Source organism: Anopheles merus, chromosome X (genome assembly GCF_017562075.2).
Source record: "Anopheles merus strain MAF chromosome X, AmerM5.1, whole genome shotgun sequence".
Lineage (NCBI taxonomy): Eukaryota > Metazoa > Arthropoda > Insecta > Diptera > Culicidae > Anopheles > Anopheles merus.
Window position 1 is genome coordinate 21699853 of NC_054081.1, and position 22539 is coordinate 21722391.

Here is a 22539-nt window from a genome sequence, read left to right on the forward strand (position 1 = left end):
AAACCTTCGGCAGCGCGCTCAGGCGAGGGGAATGAGGCGGAGCCAGGGACGGGCAGCTCGACGAGCTGCTCGACAAATTTGCCGTTGGAGAGAAAAGGAAGGCATGATAAAATTCTCAGAACGCCATAACGCCTTCCGTCGCTTTGCACAGCGGGTTTCTTCGAATGCTAGAAACCAACTGACTTTATTTTCCATTATTGTTACCAACGCTTAATGTGACCGGTTGGCTTACGGTATCGATATGCATATATCGATCAGCATATCGATACCCAAGTTATTCAACCCGCCGCATCAGCAGTTTGATGCCGATGTGCTAACTCGCGTAACGCTAGCGTAACGTAGAGGGCTGAGCCTTACTTTTCCCCACATATATTATAATATAACTTTATTTCATCTTTTCATACATTAATTCGGTTGTTCTTGATGTATAAATTAATAAATGATTACACACAATTTACTAGAAAAACTTAAATCAAATTCAGGCGTCCCCCGAGTTTCGACGATTCGCAAATACTGTCTGTTCCCGAATTACGCGGTTTCTGCGTTCCCGATGAATCCGCGTAACTCGAACATCCGCGTATGTCGAATTTCACTTTTTTTTTACTTTTTTAATTTTATTTTGTACTTTTATACACTTTATAATTTATTTGATATGATTCGTGCAGAAAATTCTAATATTTCTGGCTTTTAAGCGGTTTCAATTTGTTAGCCAAAATGCAATTTATAACGAACTTGAAACAAATTGTAACGATTTGACATAAAAGTGTCGATTATCTGATTCAAACGGAAAAGTATCAAACAAAACCGCGCTACACGAACTGAAATGAAATCAATATTATACAAGCTTGTTAGAGACTTCTTTCGTTCACTCGAGACATTGCTACCAAATTGATCTGAAATGGCTATGTTTGTTAAAACAAACAGCAACGCGTAACGCAGGAAGTATCGTACCAATTTATAATTATTTCTACGTGTGGCATATTATTGTTCTTTAAATGTGTTTAGCAATGTCATGAAAAGTTGCGCTTGTGGTATGATTTTCTTATTTCTGTTTATTCTGTTGTTCCCATCCTTTTTCCAGTGAATAATTACAAAAAAATCCCTTTTGAATGTAATTACATTCAATTCGTGTGGTTTAAAAATATGAATTTAGTAGTCAAACCATAAAACAAAACCGCTTTCCATAGCTTTAACCTGGCGGAAAGCTGTTGGACAAAAAAACAGTCTCCGTTTGAGTCAGGTAATGCTAATGACCTTCGGTCAGTTCGATGTATCAAACCAGAGACAAATCGAGTGCTCTAATACGGATCATAATAGAAAATGAGCATTTTTGATACTTTTTCTCAAGCAGTTGAGTCACATAATCGGCACTTAAATCTGTCAAATTTAGAAAACCGCGTAGGGTAACTGTACCAGTTTTCGGCAGTGTACCTATTTTCGGCAGGGTAGCTAAAAACGTGAAATTCTGCACAAATGTGGTAAAAAATTTCACAAAACACAATTTTGTAGTAAAGTGTAATTATTTGATATTCACATACGAAGTTTCACACCATTTCATTACGTATTTTTCAAAATATCAAATAAATTGTGCTTTTTTTTGGCAGCTTTGCTGTCAGCCAATGGTTCGGCAGGTTTTGTGATTAAGAGAATCAGAACAGTAAAACAATGAAAAAGTGGTGTATATTAAAGATTTTATGCTTATTTAATTCATTCGAACTTGCTCGGAATTTTAAAATCACGATAAATAAGTTATTTTTCACTTTAAATGCTGCCGAAAATAGGTACACAGTAAATGTTCATTTTTGACAGCTCAATGTTGTGGGCTGCTGCCGAAACTCGGAACAATAACACACCTTGGATTTGGCTGAATATTCCTTTTAAACTTGATCAGAACACTACAATGCGTATGTAGACACATAAAATGACCTTTCTTATACCAAATATCACCAATTTTACGACAAATAATGCTCTAAATTAAGAGAAAAACAAATATTTGTAAGCCAGTTCGCATCGTACGCTATAACCATCAAACTGTCAATGGCTGCTCTGTTTAAACGTCGCATCAAAATGGCTGTCAAAACGGACCAAAATAAGCAACATTTAATTAATAATTAAAGTGCTTTTTAACACCAATCTTAGGAAAGTAAGAGTGTTAAGTTGCTTTAAACATTTTTTTGTACATATTTACATTGATAAAAACATTTTCTGACCCGTATTCGCGCTGCCGAAAATAGGAACACAGCCTGCCGAAAATAGGAACAAACTGCCGAAAATAGGAGCAAAATCAATGTTTGCATTTTCACGAATAGTTATGAAAAAGGGCTTTGAACCGGCAAATAAAAAATAGTGTAACATATTATGATAGTTTATCAACCAGAATAACATCACTTTCATGAAAAATAATAAAAAATGTTTATTTGTGAGCAGTTTTTGTGAAACTGCTGCACTAGCGTGACGAAAACTGGTACAGTTACCCTATCTCCAAATCCGCGTAAGTCGAGAACCGTGTAACTCGAGAACAGACTGTACGACGATTTTGATTTTGACAGTTTAAAGATGTCATTGAGATGATATTTAATACAGGCGGTCCCCGAGAAACACGGTTAATGGGGACCGAAAACGGTCGCAAAATACCGCTTATCTCGAGTTTCCGCGTAAGTCGAATCTCGTGATTTCCAGCCAAAATATCACTAATTTTCGTGCAATTTTGCAAGCACGGGGTAGTTTAAGCCACCAAATTAATTATTTGATATGTTTCTACTGATTTGAACAGTTTTAAACCTTTTGAAATGGTATTTCACATTCGATCAATACGGAAATTATTTGGTATTTCACAATGGATCTGTCAAATTAGTACAATTTGCTCAAAGAACTGTCAAATTTGGAAAACCGTGTATCTCCGAATCCGCGTATAAGAGGTACCGTGTATCTCGGGGACCGCCTGTATATATATATATATATATATATATATATATATATATATATATATATATATATATATATATATATATATATATATATATATATATATATTTTTTCTTGAATCAAACTTCTCATTTTTGTCATGGTACTGAGCATTCTTAAGCATATGGAGAACAATGTTTTAAAAAATAAACCAGTACAATCGGCCTCAGCACCATTTTTCGATCGAAAAAATTCGATAGGCGCTCACGTAAAACTGACAGTATAACTATTTCTTTCATACTCCTATATGAAGTCGATTCCCATCGAGTTCAGTATTTATTGTAGGCTAACCATTTTTTTTAAATATCTAACAAATAATTTTTATCACCCAAAATATTGAAAAAGAACCAAAACAATTACCCACTTGCTTTCACATAACGTTTTTCAAAACCATTAACCTTGATTTATGGCATTTTTCTAATATTCGAAAATTTCCGCAGCTCAATGAGTTGCGGATTTTTCGCCATACAAAGCAGAACGATCGAATTTTTGTAGCATAGTTCATTTTGCTCGTGAGTGTCATGGTATACCAGTTTTCAAAAAGACCAGTAAAATGAACACCTTGGCGGCGAAATGAGTGTCAAATGACACCAAAATGACAGCCGGATCGATCGAATTTTTTCGATCGAAAAATTGTGCTGAGGCCGAATAACTTCATTTTTCACGGAAAACAATTTAAACATGTTAAATTGTATGTAGTGGCCACTTTATTTTGCCGGCCACTGTATCAGTTAAAAAAAAAAGTAAAATGAACCAGCAAAAAAAGCAAATGAACCTTTGCGGCGAAATTAATGTCAAATGACACCGACATGACAACCAGATCGATCGACAGCCAGAAATTGTGCTGAGGCCGACTTTCTTATGTACTTAATTATCCGGCGCTAGAACCGCTTAATGTCTTGCTCTGCCTCAGGAGTGTCCGAAACCGCTCACGGTCTAGCGCTTTCGTGTGCCAATCCGTTATCCCGGCCTTAATGGCAAAAACCTCCACGTCATCATGTCACCTCAATTGTTATCAGTGCGGTTTTGTATAGTGTAGTAGAGACTATTATATAGTAACGGAGTGATAATATTATTAACCATCTCCGGGCCTTTTATACCTTTTAGTTTTGAAATGAAACTTTGACATTGTCAAAAATAACTTGATTATTGTAGCTTTAGGATAATGTTATCGATATTTTTCAAAAGCACCATTTTTTCCTCAAAAGCACAATGAGTCGCCACGAAATGAATCACCAAAGTCTATTATTCATGTTGAATAATTGTTGCCCACATGATTTGCTATTCTATGTTTATTAAGATCACCATTTATTTGAAACCTTCTACAACACCTGAAACACCTTACATGAAATAATATTCTACTATTTCAGTCCAGAAGATTCAACCCTGAATTATAAGTTTGTGTGCGGATAAAATTCTTAAAATAGAGTTATAGCTGGGCCTTAATTCACAACAAAATATTTTATAATAGTTCTGATAGTATCGCCAAATCTACCTGATTCTTGTTCGTAATCTTTTTACCACACGTGACTGTAAGTTATGTACATTCGTTATCAATAATATAAGAAGGTTTGTACGAAATTACGAAGAGTATCATTCCAAGCACATCAAACTGTATTAAAATAACGTATAGAAAGATAAATAAGATAATGTATTTACATAATTTATCCAATATTTTCATCCGTTTCAGATGCGTAAGCGCACGTGGAATATTTTCATCTTTTTCTTTGAGCAAATATCGTCTAGCACCGAGAATGCAATTACGAAAGTACAGTGTTACATCAAACTCGATAAAATCGCGATAGTAGAAATCTTTGCTGTAATAAAACATAAAACAGGAAAAATAATTAATATTAGCTATGATACACAGGATTATTTAGAAAGTTACTTGTCCTCTGGTTTTATTTCCGATGCTAGGCGTATAAAGTTGCCATTTTTGAAGTCCCAGTTATTCAAAATAAAATACTCGAGGGCAATATTCGCCGTGTAGATTTTCCGCTGTAATTTCGCCAAGCTTAAAACAAAGAGATGGTAAGATGGTAAGACGTTAAAAATCGTGATTGGATGAGAAAAGGGAGATAACGTTTATAAAAGTAATTTAAACTGTCTTAGGTCCAGGGTTAACCAAGAAGCAAGCAGGGTTTTAAGAAGCAATTAGAAAAGTGATGGGAATAGTTCCAAAAATTGAGGTACGAATCGAAACTGCCGATCTGGAAAAAAGAGAACGCGGAACGCATGTTCAAAAATGGTTCCTTTAGTTACGCTTTTCATTTGCTCTTTTTATAAGTGGATCACTTTAACCATAGGTTTTTAGGCATATCTCAGATACCTGTCTCTACGAGCATCCGTCAAATTGACGGGTGGGTAAGAATACGTATTTGGGCCGGTCTGGTGGTACAGTCGTCAACTCGTACGACGTAACAACATTCCCGTCATGGGTTCAAGTCCCGAATAGACCGTGCCCCTATACGTAGGACTGACTATCCTGCTATGGTAACAATAAGTCAATGAAAGCCAAGCTCACTTCATTAGCGGGTACTGGCAGGCCTTGACAGCGGTTGTTGTGCCAAAGGACAAGAAGAATACGTATTTAGATTAGATAAAATCATTAAACCGTCAATTTTAGCATCATTATCGGGGCGACTATAGGCTTCGAACGACGAGATCCGTTCGCCGCGGTTGTCAGAAGGCGCTCACTTGGCGCTCAATTTTAAAATAACGTACCATTGAGAGACCGTAAGAAGCGCGCGAAAGAATGAGTTTTACCTGCCGGGGTCGAACGTTCCCGTTTGTATGGGGAGAAATCCGCGAGGTTTTGCGCTGCGGATTTGGAACGAATGTTGTTTTCAATGTAACGTTTTGCTTTAAATTTTGCTTTAAATGATTGAAGTGATTGGAACTTAGAGGTATGTAACATTTAGGAAATGTTTTGTTATCTATTTCCAATAAAAAAAAGTTTTCATCAGTTTTGAAAATGTATATAAAAAACATAAAATATATCGGGTAAAATAATGTAATCATATAAATAAATTAAATATAGATATATATATATATATATATATATACACACACACACATATATATATATATATATATATATATATATATATATATATATATATATATATATATATTATATATATATATATATATATATATATATATATATATATATATATATATATATATATATATATATATATATATATATATATGCTGCATGCATATATATATATATATATTATATTACTAAATGAACAAAAAATAAATTTGCTCAAATTACTCCTCAAATAATTTACCCAATTTTGTTCTGGCAATCCGCTGAGCAGAATCGATGTGAAACTGCACTATGGCCTTTAGTGTGGTCAAAACGTTTTTCATTACATTTATAAATTAGAATGTTATAATGTTCGTATAATATAATACAAACAGATTATACAATTTATATCATTTTGCAATACAACAACAAACCAACAGGTTATCTGTACGTTTTTTGTTAACTTCTGATATTTTAAGATAGATATTTTACTATTTTGGTCCAACCTCATAAAATCACCAACAGTGCAAAGCTCGTGCTGAAAATTTCCTAGAAAAACAAAACAATGCCACTTGACCATGCCGTTTCAAACCGTCGTACTCTGTTCCATGCGGATGGGTTTTGTGTTGGTTGAACCTCTTATTAATACTACGAAATATTTTGGCGTATTGGTACACGGTATAGCCAAACCAGAGCAGCCGTTTTGTTGACTAGTTGCAGTGGAACACTTGTTAAAACAAGAAGTGTAGTGATTTCAATGAATATGGCTGTAAGTAAGGCTAATCACATGCAAATCTCTTCATATCGTTTCTAATCTTGTATGATACATATTGTAGGACAAAAGAAAAACTACCAATAAGTCTCAGTTCGAGCGACTTATTTCGTTAATCGAGCAGAATAGCGATGTTGTGGGTGATAGGAGTAAGGGGAGCACCGCATTTTGGGAGGAAGTTTCCAACCAATTAAATTTATTAGGACCACCTATGAAAGATGGCTCAGGCTGGAAAAAAGTAAGTTTACATCGTAAATTATAATTTCTGAACTAGTATTTTTATATCAATGTTCATCCTATTTATTGTCAGGTCTGGGCAGATTATAAATCAGGGTTAAAAAAAAAGCTCGCCCACAATAACAGAGAGTATAGGGCTACAGGTGGAGGTCCATGTAATTTGAGTAGTTTCTCTATGATGGAGAAACATGTGATCGAACTGTTAGATTTAAGACAGTCCATAGTAGGCACACCCGATCTGCCTATGTTAGGTGTAGATTCACTACAATATGAGCCTCAACCCGGGCCGTCATCACAACTTCAAAAACAACCACAACAACAAAAACAAAGTCAACAAAACCCGCAACAGCAGCAACTAACTTCGCAACAGCAGCAGCACACTTCTCAGCAGCAGCAACAACCTTTGCTACAGCAGCAACAAACTTCACAACAGCAGCAGCGAACTCAACATCAGCTTCAAGAGCAACAACAATCACAACAGCAACAACAATTACAACAACAGCAACATGAAGATGAAGATGAAGCAAATGTGCATGGTACACAATTTCATCGCTTTAAAAAGAGAAGTGTTGCTGAACTACAGTTGCTAGAATTTAAAAGGTACAATAGGACAACAGAAAAACTGGCAGTCATAAAACAGGAAGAATTAGAATTAAAAAAAGCATTTTTGAGTGTTATAAAAGAATACATTAATGCTAAACGCGCGGTAGCAGAAAGAGATTTGGATTTGAAACAAAAAATATTCGATTTTAAGGTTGAATTAGCAATTAAGGAATTAGAATTAAGGCAAATTTTGTCATCAAAAGAGTTAGATTTAAAATTACAAATATCAAATAGCCAGTTAGAATTAAAAAAAGCAATAGCTAATAAGCAAATTGAGGTTCAAATGTTAAAACTAGAATTAGAGAAAAAACGTTTAGCTTAGTAAGTTGTTGCGATGGCACTCAGTATTGAATTTCTTGATTCAATTTGATTCAATTGATTGTATTGATTCAATTTTCGAAAACTACATTAAAATTGAAAATTTCATAAATTTATTGAATTTCACTGTTACTTTTTCTTTTTTCCTGTTTTCTTCTATGAATCTTCTATACCACGTATAATACTATTGAACGTCTGTTGCCACTCTATATTGTGTTCAATACACATGTTGTGTAACGCACAACACGTATTGATTATTAGTCCTGCCTTTCTTGGATCGTAATTCAGGGATCTTTCAGCTCCTAACAGACATCTGAACCGTGATTTTAGGATTCCTATACTTTGCTCCACAGTCATTCTTCCCGACGATATTTTTGAGTTTTCTTGTGCTTCCACAGAACCCTCATCCGGATCACGATGAGGTCTTACTATCCAAGGTTCTGAGGGATATCCAGCATCTCCTGAATATAAACAGTAGTATTAAAATGTGTTTTTTACATGATACAAAATTTCAAACTACCAAATAGTCTGTCATTTTGGCCACTTCTATGTAAGTGCTCAAAATAAGCCCGGACTGGACTTACTCTCCAGATATGGGCGTCATGGTTTGATCCTGCAAAACGAGCGTCGATCGCTCTAATCCGGTATTTGTGATCACATACCTTCAATAAACAAAATGTTGTTAGCTTTTGTTTATGTTTTTGCAAAAAATATAAATATACTTACAATCAAAGCATTGATGCTATAAACGTTCTTCCGGTTTAAATACTGTAGTGGTCGGTTACGTGGTTTTTTTTTATTTTTATGTGGGTACCATCAACACACATGACGATATTTTCAAATCCACTTTTTTCAAAAAAGAAATCTTTTGCCTCTTGTCGCTCCTCTTCGGACATCGCCAATTTAATCCAATCTCTTATTAAATTATGAAGAGGGACTAATGTTTGCTGTAGTACTTTTGAAAACGTTTTTTTGCGCAATTGCAATATGGAAATCTTTCCCAACGCCACGTTGGTAGCTTCCGGTTGCAAAAAAAATTAGGCATGCTGCTATTTGTTCTTCCGTGTCGAGTCCATAACATCGTTGAGAATTTAATTGCGCGTGAAGACCATCAAAAAGGTACAAAATATGGCCTTTGAAACTCTAAAATTTTGAATAAAGCTAAAACAATAATCAATTTCGAGTAAGTAAACAGTAGTATATTTAATTCGTTATGGTACATACGCTTCATCAGCAAGAGCGAGAGGATCCGTGTTATTTCGTAGCAATTTGCGATGGCGTATTAATTCTCTCTTAGCAGCAGCTTCACTAGCACAAACATTTGTTATGAACATCATTTTATTATTTCTACTGTTCTACTAAACTGTTCTTTACTGCAAATTTTGTTGAAAGCTCAGCATCAAACTAAATGAACCCAGAATTTTTGACGTATTGAGAAGAATTTTTATTTGTTTACATCGGGATAGGCGGGAAATAGATTCACGATGACACTTTACCAATGGTTATCCGGCGCTCTGGTAGCCATCAAACAATACATCAGACACGAACAATGTATGGAATGGTTCGAGATATCTCCTCCTTCATATACTTCATATACATTTGTTTTAGTTAGATATCTTGTTTGATTACTGCCAGATTGCTGCTAAATGACTTATATATCTCAAGAAGCGGTAATCGCTCCTACAGGCGTGCGAAAAAATCAAAATTGTTTGATTCTGAAACAAGCGTTTTCAAACTGACTCTCGCTATGGTTGTCAAATTTCATACATTTTCAGAAAGCGCTCGCACGCTTGCTGGGGTGACTGTAGCTGCTTCAATCAAAGTAAAACCGCTGTTTTCATTTCTTTTTTTTCTTTTTCTTTGCGATGGATTCGGCCTTAAAGGCCTAATGCAGGCTTTCTAAATGCATTTTAAAAGCGTATCCGAATTCGCTCAGTTTTTAACGTCCCAAGGGACCGTCCATATGAACATTAACGGGTTGGGTTTATGGAAACTCCAACTTGTGTTGGTAAGTATGTGTATGTCATTCAGACCATAATAACGGATTAGCACATGAAGGCGTGAGACGGTTAGCGATTTCGAACAATTCTTACACAGGCCAAAACTACCAAGATCGGTGTGACGACGTAGACTGAAGCGTAACTGGAGTGCCAATTCCTACTGAGAGGATTGGTTAAAATGAAATTTGAACGCATCTAGTATTACAGGAGTCGATCAATTATCGGTCCTGCATTTCTCTTGCAAATATTGTGCATATTATGGTTAGTAACGATGAAACGCAAGGACGAAATTTTACTTAATAGTGTTGGTTCTTTTAGGTTTCATTTAGGCATTGGTTTATTCTTGTTGCGCGCAACTTTGTTGCTGACCAAATTCAAAACAATTTGATTTTTTTCCAGCAACATTGTCTATTTACCTTGGTCATTCGGCAAATGATATAAAACAGCAGCTATTAGCGAAAATTCCTTCATGTCCAAACTAAACGCAGCTAGAAATATTCATCAACAATCTCAGGGATATGTTTCCGAACAATAACGTTCCCCGCAACAAGATTAAACCGCTGTCTTTGGTATGTTAAATAACGATAGTAAATAGCGTTGTTCATAATTAAAATACAATTTAATTGCCATTATTATTTATTAAATTGAAATTAAAGTTAATTTTTAAATAAACCAGAATTTATCACTGTTTTGTATAAAAATAATAATTTTTTAAAATATTTTTTTATTTATGTTAAGTAATTCAAAGCTTGCTGCCCCTCCTTAATTTGTATAAGTTTAAATTAAAATTTAAATAAAAATAAAGCAAATAAAACCGCCATGTTATTGTTAACAAATCATCCAATACAGATGTAACGATTCAAATTCAACACCAACGGAAAAAAATCAAAATTCAAAATTGTATAAGCCTTAAATCATAGATATAAACGCCTGTCTAAGATTGACAGTTGTATCTCATGTTTCTCATTCTCTCATGAGCGTCGAACGGATTTCGTCGTTCGAAGCCCATACTCGCCCCGTATGTGTCGTTTGCCAAATCTGGATTTTTACGAAACGGTTGTTGTGCTAATGAAGAAGAAGATTGTTATTTGGCACCAAAAGCTTGTCTTTATTAAATGCCTGCTTACATCATTCACAGGCGAGGCGTATTGATTGATTGGATTAGAAATGTTGTGTGTCAGGGCAATTGATTTGGGGCAAAAATATTACTTTTTGATGTTCTTTGCAACATTTCCAACAGATATTTTTCCAATACTGGCGCGCCAGTATTGGAGGTCTTTTTCACCTCACCAAAACTTTGGCGTAACATCCTACGCGGTCATACCTACCTTTACAGGCTTTCGAGGCTTATTCAGTACAAAGCAACCGGATAGTCAGTTTTACCAGATGACGACTGTACCACAGGACGAGTTAGAAATTTACATCACTCAATAATAAAAGCCTCCAGTTGAATATTTCAAGCCTAAAGGAAATATGCACAATAATGTTATAGAAAAAAATGCGAAAAAATGGAACTTCCCATAAGAAAGCCTACAAAACCTGGTATAACCGTTTCAATCGGAACGCCTTAGAAGATGGAAAGGGTTTAATCCTGGCAAGTAGCATCAGAGACGTGATCATCTTTGCTACGAAGAATAACTCACACACTATTACCGCTTTAAGCGCCGCGTCATATGAAATCGCATGACAGCTTTGTTCACCGCCCAGCAATTCTTTTCATAACGAATGTGGTAGGAAACAGAGAAGGAGAACGACATGTGCTACGCCGCTTATCGCAATGAAACAAAATAGTGATAACAATCGCACGAGAAATTGACGCTCTCATGGCTCTCTTGCCATGCGCTACGTGCTGACTCGAAAAACTGTGACGTCAGGCTGCACTGCACAATACTATTCATCGATGTTTAGATACACATAATGATTGTTTTATGGGGGCGGTCCCGTGGTACAGTCGTCAACTCGAACGACTCAATAACATGCCCGTCATGGGTTCAAACCCAGAATGGACCGTCCTTCCTTAGCAAGGATTGACTAACCGGCTACTTGCTAATGACTTAAGTCCGGCCTGTGTTATAGGCCGGCATGTCCGCGTAGGATATCACGTCAAATAGAAGAGTGATTGTTTTATAAAGGAATGCTTTAAATATCATGAAAATCAATCATTGACATCCGATGGGAGTAAATTTTATAAAACGATACATTCTATTGAACGATAGATCAGGGGTTTTTGTAATCTAAATCACCGGTTTTCAAGTAATGTGTAATTCCCCGCATGGGGGGAATTTAATATTTTGTTGGGGAATTTTGGATCAGGGGTTTGTGTAATCTAAGTCACCGGTTTTCAAGTAATGTGTAATTCCCCGCATGGGGGGAATTTAATATTTTGTTGGGGAATTTTGGATCAAAGTTTTGCTAAATACCATGGATTGCTACGCTCTCCCCCGCTCAGTGCTACGCTCTTCCCGCTCTAAAGTACATGTTAGAGCCCCAGTGAAATTAAAAGTGAAATTTGAAGTTCTTTAGCTATTTTTCAATACATTTTTATCAGAACATGGCTTATTATAGATCAAAAGAAAAAATATTCAATTCCCCTATTTGATCAGCGAACGGCTAAGCGCGGCTCGCGAGCCCCATGCGGCTCTTTGATATTGATATGGCCGCTCTTAACTGTTCATTTATTTCATAGAACTTTAAGGCTGGAAATAGACGAACCGAGATCGTCGCGGTATCGCGAAATACGCGCCTTGTTTATAACAGTTGTAGAACAGTTGAGCTGTCAAATATTCCGCGCCTCCAATCGCGCCTGCTGTTTCGCAGAGTTACCCAACTTCGATATTGCCGAGATTTTCGCGGTAGCGCGAACCGATTATTATTACTTTTTCTGGTGAATTTGTTTAAAAAAAACTTATGGAGAAACGAGTTTTGTATTTTATTTTGTTTAAACTATTTGAAATAAATCATTTGATTCGCAAATTCGACGATATTCACGATCTCGGTTCGTCTATTTCCAAATAATTTCCCTATTGATCGAATGTTAAAAACCATTTGAAATGGTGTAAAATTGTTGAATTCAGTCAGAATCACATCCAATAATTAATTTGTTGGCTAAAACCACCCCCTACTTGCAAAATTGCACTAAGATCAGTGATATTTTGACTGGAAATTACGAGATTCGACTTACGCGAAAATTCGAGATACGCGATATTTTGCTGCTTTAAACCATTTGAAATGGTGTAAAATTGTTGAATTCAGTCAGAATCACATCAAATAATTAATTTGGTGGCTAAAACCACCCCCTACTTGCAAAATTGCGCTAAGATCAGTGATATTTTGACTGGAAATTACGAGATTCGACTTACGCGGAAATTCGAGATACGCGGTATTTTGCTGCCGTTTTCGGTCCCTATTAACCGTGTATCTCGGGGACCGCCTGTATTAACAAAAGATTTGATGATTTGTTTTAGGCACGAAGTGTAAAATCATGTGAGTAAGAGTTCGAATCTAACGTAAATTGCCCACGCACTAGAGTCCACCACCTGATATTTTAAAATCCATCTTGCCTCCAACGGCTAATTTGTCAAGCAGCTTGTCGAGCTACCCAGTTTCCGCTTCTTACCCCTCGCCTGAGCGCCCTGTGACAGGTATTCATGTGGTAGTGCGTCACCGTAGCAATAGACGATGAGCAATCTCCGATTGCGCATATATTTATCTGTCAAACGGGTCGGTTATATATTTATATATATTATATATATCTGTCAAAAAAAAAAAAATGTACAGTCATTATCTGATATACGCTATCGTACGGGACCGAGCCCAATAGCGTATCTCGAGTTTTCGCGTATAGCGGATTTCTATGGAAAAATAGTTTACACTACTGGTTCGAGGGTTGAAAAATATCGCCACAGAGTTTTGCATTCAAGTTTTTTATTGTAAAACGGGTTAATGCAAAATGCTATAAAAACATAAAGGAAATTCAAAAAGAGCATAACATATTTAAAAGAATTAAAATATTTACAAAAACACATGTATCTGTAAAATTTAGAGGAATCGTGTACTACGAATTCGCGTATATCGAGTATCGCGTACTGCGGATAATTGCTATATATCTCGGACATATAATCTTGAAAATTTATGCGCAATCTTGGCGCAATCTGAAATTGTATGGAAATGACATTTATAGCTCAGGGTTGGCTATGCGAAATAACATATGTTTTGGTAAAACGAATATATGCGCAATCTGAGATTGCGCATCGTGTATTAATACGGTCAGACGGCCAATCGCTGTCAGCCATCGTCCGTGCTTTTTCCCTCCATAGCGCTATCTCTTTCTCGCGTGTGGTCAATGCTCATGAGTTGCTGTGGCGCTTAAAAAAGCCGTTTACAAACATTGTGGGGATGAAGTTGCATTTTCAAAAATCATACCTGAAAAGCGCAATGAGTTCAAACTCTGCCAAGCAAAAATGACTAAGGAATCGCTAGCTTACGCTGGAGGGTTTGCTGTGCAACGCGCAGAACCCTAATTCGCATTAACACGTTCAGCCCGGCGCTGATTTCAATCATCTTTTTTGTTCCGGCATCTAGATCGGCATCTAGATCGCTTGTGAAACCGGTATACTGGAAAGTTCACTAGCAGTCCCTGTGGCCTGCCATCGAACTGAACGTGTTAAACATAAAGCATATCTTTGTTACTCTAAGCTTTTGCTTTCCTATGGTGTAGAATCAAACGTCAAACGTGTAGGATCTCAAACGTCAAACGTCATAGTGACTGGTTGATAATTCTTTGCGCTCCGATATTTTATAATATTATTCAGTTAAAACTTATCCATAACGCAACTTGCTTGCTTGTGCTGACTGCCTCAAGACCTGGTTTTCATTAACAGTTGGAAATTGCTCATCTGCAATCACCTACAATCATTTTTCCTGCTCTACAATCAATACCCCATTTCAACTATTGCTGTACCATTTTACAATGGCCGGTATCTGCGCCGCTTGTGCCAACGACATCGTACCTGCTGATCGAATTGTGAAATGCCAGGGTTGGTGCAATGCCGAGTTTCATTTCACATGCAGTGGACTCTCTGAGGAACTGTCCGCTATTATAGAGTCCTGTGCACAACTTTTTTGGGCATGTAAGGCTTGTGTAAAGTTTCATAGAGATCCGCGTTCGGCTGTGCTTAGGTCGTCTACCCCTTACACCCACACCACTGTCGACTTATCGTCCAGCATTGCCGACCTTAAAGCGAGCCTCCATAGTGAGCTGCCAAAACAAATCACTGCCGTTATTAAATGCGATCTCCTCGAAGTGCTGAAGGATGAGATGCGTTCCTTTTTGCTTTCATCACACACCTCTACCGATTTACCCGCTCAACAACCCATTCATCGCAATCCAGCAACATCATACCCCGAATTGTTTAACTCAGTAATTAACAATATTCCCGATACCATTACACCAACACAAACACAGTTCCCATCTTTGGCGGCCTCACTTAGTGTAAGTGCAATCAAACCGACATCCTACATCAACAAAACACCACTTAACAACCTGCAAACACCACTACTAAGAGGATCGGGATCACCGCTTGCTTCAGATACACTGGATATCATTCCACACACTAATACGCGTATGTGGCTTTTCTTTACACGTTTCGCCCCATCAGTTACCACTGAGCAAATTTCTCATATGGTGCAGGTACGTTTAGCGCTTGACAAGCGGGATGTGTTTGTTCACCGCCTGACGAAATTCGGCGCTAACAGAGTGTACTTCTCATTCATCTCATGCAAAGTGGGCATACCGGCCACTTTACGCAGTAAGGCTCTATCACCTGAGACATGGCCCTCCGCTCTAACATACCGAGAGTTTCGTGACTACCGGAACAACAACAATAACAATCCCAATACACGCGCCGTCACCGATACTAACTCGATACATCAACTCACACACGATCACCCTGCCACTCTCGCTGCAGACAGCTATCACAATCCACTCTCACGGTCCGGAATAAGCGCTCCGACATCAAACACCACTACAGATATGCACTCGCAGCCTAGTCCGATTTCCTCTCCTCCTATGACCACTACAGATGCAGGTTTGTTTACAACTAAACCACAGCAGGATCTCAACGAGCGAATGCTTGTCACCACTACACCTATCAGATCTCCTCCTGAATGCTTAGCCGCTCCTAAAAAAAGACCGCGACGAGTTAACACTAAACGGACTGATGATTCTGCGGAAGCCGGTCCGTCAGATGAATAGCAATTGAATATCAACAACACAACAACAACATACCTACCAATGTATTACCAAAATGTTCGAGGCTTGCGTAAAAAACTGAATGATCTTAGACTAGTACTTTCAGAAACTGAATACAAAATCGTAATATTAACTGAAACCTGGTTGAACAATAACATAAACAATGAGTTATTCAACGACGATCGCTATTCTATTTACCGATGCGATAGAACCACCACTAACAGCACTTTCTCCATCGGTGGTGGTGTTCTAATAGCCTGCTCTCGCTCTCTCTCATCTTGCGAAATTACACCGACGGATCGAACTATGGAACAGTTGTGGGTCAAAATTCGATTGGGCAATATTTTTGTTTATATCGGTGCCATGTATATTCCACCGTACAACGCATATAACGACATAATTGTTAACAAACATCTGGAAAGTATACGCGAAGTTTCATCACGCATTAGAGATAACGATCTTCTGCTTGTCGCTGGAGATTTTAACAAATGGGACATTACGTGGTCCAAACTCAATCCAGCCGATGTCGAGGATGTACCATTGCGCTCCACTTTCATGCACTATAAACCGTCATCTAAGTCTCGAAATAATCATATTTTCATCGATGGTATGGCAGCAAACAGCCTTTATGAATTAAGCAACGTTAGAAACTCCATGGAACGACAACTCGACCTAATTTTTGCTAACTCCAACGCCGCTGAGATCTGTTCTGCCGTGTCTAAATCTGAACCGGCCCTGCTCAAGCTCGATAATTATCATCCTGCACTCGAATGGTCAATACGTCACTATGATCATCATGCGTCTAGCTCCCATCCAAGCAACACATATCAGCAACGATTAAATTACTCAAAGGCTAATATCGTCGAACTGGAGGAAAGAATATTTCTATTCGGTTCTACTTTTAACTGCTCCAACTTTCCGTCTGTTGACGACGCTGTTCATGCTTTCACGATTTTCATGAAAGATGCTCTACAATCCTGTACGCCAATAATGCACCAGAAACGCTCTCCAGCATGGAGTAATAACAGGCTTATCATCCTCAAACGAGCCAAAAACAAAGCCATTAGTCGACACCGTTTTTTGAGAAGTAATATCACTAGGGAAAATCGTAACAACGCCATACATGCATACCGTCAGTATAACCGATCAAGATATAAGCAATATATATCTTCAATCGAAAGGTACCTTCTCCGACATCCCCGAAAATTTTGGCGCTTCATCGACAGCAGACGACGCTCAAACGTAGTTCCATGCACAATCAAATATAATGATTCCGTGGGCACGTCACCCGAAGATATTTGCAACATTTTTGCTGAACGATTTTCCGATGCCTTCTCCACCCCAATTGTAGATCAAACGGTGATCTCAAGGGCCACATCTTACACACCTCTAAACATGATTGATTACACCATTCCTACGTTTGATATACGCACAGTAGAAAAGTGCCTCAAAAGCCTTAAACCATCTACAGCTCCTGGTCCCGATGGCATTCCGAGTTTCATCATCAGTAAATGCTATCAATCCCTAGCACCTATATTAACAAACATATACAACACGTCATTGAGTTCCGGTATTTTCCCACGCTTATGGAAGACCTCGTGGATGGTACCAATATTTAAAAAAAGGGATCGCTCATGTGCTTCAAACTATCGCGGTATCACATCACTTTGTGCGGTGTCAAAAGCTTTTGAGCTTCTGCTTTACAGCCCTATGCTCTCCGCTACATCGAATTATATTATGGATAACCAACACGGGTTCGTACCCAAACGTTCAACATTAACGAACCTCACTGAATTCGTTAGTTTCTGCAAACGTAATCTCGACTCCGGAGGTCAAGTGGATGCTATTTACACCGATCTCAAAGCTGCTTTCGACCTCATCTCACACGACATTTTAATCGCCAAATTGCACAAATTAGGGTTTTCGGAACAAATAGTTAAGTGGTTGCATTCCTACCTCACAGAACGCTCATACAAGATCAAGGTAAACGATCATACATCTAGAGAGGTGCTTGGCACCTCAGGGGTGCCTCAAGGCAGCAATTTGGGCCCGCTGCTCTTCATTCTTTATATAAACGATGTAGGGCAATTGCTAGCTAAACACCGTTTTCTTCTGTTTGCCGATGACGTTAAGCTGTTCGCTCCTATCAACGATACCAATGACTGCATCAATCTTCAACATGCCATCAACCTGTTTAGCATATGGTGCCGTGATAATGCAATGGTGCTATGTATCGAAAAATGTCGTGTTTTGTCTTTTTACCGTTCTCGGTCTTGCACACGATTTAACTACCAGATCGATAACATATCCGTTGAACGCACCGATACATTCCGCGACCTTGGGATCATTCTCGACACACGTTTAACATTTAACGATCACCTAGAGAATATAGTGTCTAGAGGGAACCAACTACTGGGTTGGATTATTCGATCAACGCAAGGTTTCCGTAATCCTATGACCATAAAAACCATCTACTGTGCCTACGTTCGATCTGTGTTAGAATATGGCAGTATTGTTAGTGACCCCTGTACCGAACAATGGAGTAATCGAATCGAGGCCATCAAAAGAAAAGCGACTAGATATGCTGTAAGACTCTTACCATGGCGACAGGGCGATGTGCTACCGTCATACCATTCCCGGTGTCTGCTTTTAGGGATTCAGTCGTTGAAAAAGCGCCGTGAGATAGCTAAATGCCTTTTTATATCAGGACTACTTAACCACCACATTGATGCTCCTACTCTATTAGCTGCGATAGAATTTAACGCGCCAATTAGGAATCTACGTACACGTCAATTCATATCCGTCCCTCGTTATAGAACTCGTTTTGGCCAGTCTGATCCTATGTCAGCTATGTGTCGAACTTTCATAAATAACTTTGATTTATTTGATTTCAACATGCCACAGAATGTTTTTAGAGATAGACTCAGGACACAACTTACGTAATAATTTTTTTCTCAAAATACATTTTCTATTCTTGTGCACCTGTTCTCCCCGATCGATTTATGTACCTTACATAGTCTATAAGCACTAATTTAAGTACATTCATGTAGGATCTTCAAGATCCCGATGGATTAATCAATAAACATATTAAACATATTAAACATATTAAACATATTAAACATATTAAACATATTAAACATATTAAACATATTACACAGATATGCTAAGCCGTCTGCGCAAAGGTGTGAGTGTGCGTGTGTGTGCAACACTTTCGCCAAATGTGTTTTCTTCCGGAATGTTATGATCCACCGGTCAAAGAAAGGAAGGTGTTCAATTTGACAATTCTTTGAGAAACTGTCTTTGTAAATATTTGACAGATCGAATGTCAAATGCTAAATAACTTCTCTTTAGTCGAATTTTAAAAACCATTTCAAAAGGTACAGGTATTCCTCGATATACGCCATACACGATGTACGCAATTTCGCTATACGCGATTTTATTAATTTGACAGTTCTTATACTAATTTGACTCATCAAATGTCAAACTCAAAATAAGTTCCTTTTTTATAATGTTTTATTAAAAACGTGCTTAGGTTCTATTTAACATTAATATTTACAATGAACTACGCAGAACTTCTATGTCAATCACAGCATCATTGTTTCCAATGATGTGGGTGACATAGTTCACAAACAAACTTAGGATATTGCTGCGTTTAACTGCACTAATGCCATTTAGTACAGGCAAACGCAACAAACCGAACAATAACATTGACGAAGACGGACACCCTGAATTTACAACGCTAATTCGCTGGTGCAGAATCTGCCAAGCATCAGCGACTCTTCTGCAGCCAGCGAATTTGTGTTCCAGGGTGTCTATTGCAGGACGAAACGAACATGACGGAGATGGGACGCGATTCATTCGATGCAGAAGCTCGCCATGGCTGATCTTGCCGCTTACCAGCAAGAAGAGCGTGCTGCGTTGAAGGGACGATAACAGGAACGGTGAATATTGCCCCAGAGTAGCCGCCAATTCACTGACGGATTTTCCAAGGCTACCTTCGGCTCAAGTAGCACTTCCGTCAGTGTTTGGCGAATCCAGCGTGTCGTGATGGTGTCTGATGGTGGTTGATAGCCAAGTTGCTGTATGACGATACGCAGACACGGGTACTCGTTTTTTTGGGATGAGGTAGTCACCACCGAGATGTCGTCAGCGTACGCATTGACCAGGTCATCCTGGTCGCAGCATACCCAAGGAACATTTTAAATCGTATCATAGTTTTAACGATGTTGCTACGGACATTTCATTAAGCCTTATTTTTTCATTTGAAAGTCGTCTATGAACTCATAAGACTAAAATAAAACTAACTTAAGACTGAAAGGGCCCATCTACAGAACTCTGTTAAGACTACTAGTTAAAACCATTTCTAGAACTTTAAAACGTGAGGCGCTAATAAACTATCAAAATTACAACATATTGCAATGGATATGTTCTTGAGATGGCAATGAAGCATTCAATATGAAGTCATAATAATGATTGAGAGTTATTTGCATATTTTTATGTTGTATTGATATTTTTTCTGTTGATCTCGCTCGCGTACGAGCAGAAATCCATGCCAAGAAAATTTCACTGTTGAAATACATTATAATAATTTGAAAAATATCAAAGCGCCTCAATAATATGCAACTTTTAAGTTTGAAAATAGATTATTAAAAAATACAGATTCGTTTTAAACGAGCACAATTTGCACCAAAAGGAGTGTCGTAATAAACATGAGGTGAAGGTCGTTTTGGAAATTGCCTTTTTTTCTATTTGTCATGTATACTACGAATTTGTTTTTAAATATATCAACATGGTTGACACATATTGCACACACAAATGAACAATCATATTGATAAAAATGGATTTCATTGCCTTAAGATCAGAAGGACTTTCCGGATCACAAGTTCAGTTGATTTGCAGTGCAATAAATGTGGCCAAGATCTTTTTAAACAGCACATAGCTTTAGAATGCGCTTGTGCAGACTAATAAGTTTTAAGAATCTCCTCGTACAGGCAGTGTCAGAGATACGCAGAATCTGGTATACGCATTTTTATAGAATCGTGGATTTTTCAGTTTTATCTATTTTTCTTTATTGATAAAATTAGAAACACACCAAATAATATTTGCAGGGGATAAAATCACCCATTACAAGCAAAAGGAAAATAAATTTGAATATTGTTTGGCTGAAAATCCCAGAATACAATTTATGAAGAAGTTACTCGGTTTTATGAGAAATACTCGGCTTATCAAATTTTTTCGTTAATAGCGTATTTCAAGTACAACCTGTATAGCCTGTTTCAAGTTCCCTTCGTCCAACACTTAATATATATTTAATAAGAACAATTGATATTGATGCCTTAGTCTCAAATAACAAGTCTTGAAACGAGCTTAAGAATACATTTACAGGTTGATTAAAGCCAGCCATCAATACTCAAATTTTAGTTTGAACAGACAGTCTTATAAGCATCATAGTCTCATGTAACAAGTCTTCAAACGTGCTTAATAATGCGTTTACAGGTTGATTAGAGCCAGCCATAAAAACCCCTATTTTAGTTTTAACAGACAGTCTTATAAGCGACTTCAGAACGTTTTAAAGGTTTAACAACTTTGAAGGCTGTTAAGCATCTTCGAAAGACATGTTAAATCTATGTGGCTCAGTGTACTCATAGTAAAGAATGCTTTAAGACATGTTTAAGTGTAAAGGTGTGGGAAATGTTTCTTGGGTATGCCTTCTAGTCTGGTTATGAGGGGATGAAGGTATAGGATGAAAAGGTGCATGGAAAGTGGATCCCTCTGACGAACGGATCGTCGGATGGAAATAGGGGGAGATAGGGATCCGTTGTAGTGATGCGCGTTGCGTTCCGAACCTGCCAGGTGCGATCCGTTCCAGCATGCAAGCATCCGGACCGCGATCCTTATTTTTTACCCAAGCAGGTTCAAACTGAACCTGTTGCTCCTACCGTTCTTTGCGATCCGACCTGAACCGACTGTTATCAACGATCTTATCGATCCGATCTGAACCGGCTGCTCTCAGCGTTCTCGGCGATCTGTGCTGGGCCGGTTGCTCTCAGTGCTTATTGCGATCCGGCCTAGAACGCACGACATTCTACTCTCTTTGTTTTGATGAGCCGGTTTGCCGGTTCAATTTAAACCTGTTTCTCTCAGCGTTCTTTTCGATCCAGTCTGGAACGCACGATCATCTGCTCTCTTTCGTACGATGGGCCGATTTGGTACTTACAAGGGAGTAGGTAAAATCTGAACCTGTTTCTCTCAGCGTTCTTTTCGTTCCGGTAAAGAACGGCGTTCTCTTTGCTTCTTTCTAGTATGGACACACACACACACATTCTGTCTATGTGAGTGATAACAGCGCAAGCCATAC

General features: G+C 37.9%; 1 protein-coding gene and 1 long non-coding RNA gene across 2 annotated transcripts in view; both read right to left on the bottom strand.

The window, feature by feature from the left end:
• Positions 1–4224: 4224 nt before the first annotated feature.
• LOC121592217 (putative fatty acyl-CoA reductase CG5065) overlaps positions 4225–22539 on the bottom strand; it is a 141752-nt gene continuing 123437 nt past the window's right edge. Inside the window, exons 5-6 of the mRNA XM_041913631.1 lie at positions 4853–4978; positions 4225–4781 (exon numbers count right to left, since the gene is read on the bottom strand). Coding sequence (XP_041769565.1) covers positions 4502–4781; positions 4853–4978 — 406 coding nt within the window. The 3' untranslated portion in view covers positions 4225–4501. The remainder of the gene's footprint in view (positions 4782–4852; positions 4979–22539) is intronic.
• On the bottom strand, positions 8061–8879 carry LOC121592225. Its single transcript, XR_006004659.1, has 3 exons — positions 8658–8879; positions 8452–8593; positions 8061–8392 (listed from the first exon to the last, which is right to left on the bottom strand). It is a non-coding gene; the product is annotated as an uncharacterized LOC121592225 (long non-coding RNA).